Source organism: Corvus kubaryi, unplaced genomic scaffold (assembly GCF_017639235.1).
Source record: "Corvus kubaryi isolate FWS band 111438036 unplaced genomic scaffold, C.kubaryi_AGA036_p1.0 37301, whole genome shotgun sequence".
In the NCBI taxonomy this organism is placed as follows: domain Eukaryota; kingdom Metazoa; phylum Chordata; class Aves; order Passeriformes; family Corvidae; genus Corvus; species Corvus kubaryi.
The window spans coordinates 1,619,985-1,620,473 of record NW_024581094.1 but is presented as its reverse complement, the minus strand read 5'-3'; the positions used below and the strand labels follow the sequence as shown (position 1 = coordinate 1,620,473).

General features: G+C 73.2%; 1 protein-coding gene across 3 annotated transcripts in view; it reads left to right on the top strand.

Annotated features, from left to right (window-relative positions):
- Nucleotides 1-489, top strand: part of MLLT6 (MLLT6, PHD finger containing) — a 19,501-nt gene that overhangs the window by 12,236 nt on the left and 6,776 nt on the right. For all 3 annotated transcript variants that reach the window (XR_006016044.1, XR_006016045.1, XM_042028009.1), the window contains exon 6: nt 262-328. Coding sequence is in view for 1 of the 3 variants with exons in the window: in XM_042028009.1 (XP_041883943.1) it covers nt 262-328 (67 nt within the window). In the remaining 2 variants the exon portion in view is untranslated. The remainder of the gene's footprint in view (nt 1-261; nt 329-489) is intronic.

Here is a 489-nt window from a genome sequence, read left to right as displayed (position 1 = left end):
CTCGGTGCCGGTACCGCCCGGTACCGCTCGGTGCCTCTCGGTGCTCCCCGATGCCGCTCGGTTCTGGTGCCGCTCGGTGCTCCCTGGTACCGCTCGGTGCTGATGCCACCCGGTACCACTCGGTACCGCCCGATTGCCCCCACCCAGCGGGCACGCACCGGGCACGCACCGGGCACGCACCGGGCACACACCGGGCACGCACCGGGCACCGGCCGCGCCGGACGCCGCTGACCCCGGGCCCTCTGTCCCTGTCCCCGCCAGAGCCGGACCTGGAGGATTGCGGCTTCGGCTGCCGAGGGACGTCCCCGCAGGAGAGCCTGTCCTCCATGTGAGTGTCCCCGGGAGCGCGGGGACACCGCGGGGACACCGCGGGATCTGGGGCAGGGCCTGGGGGGGACGGGAACAGCTTCTGCCCTGCTCCGTGGGGCTGGGAGCGGGATGGGATGGGATGGGATGGGATGGGATGGGATGGGATGGGATGGGATGGGA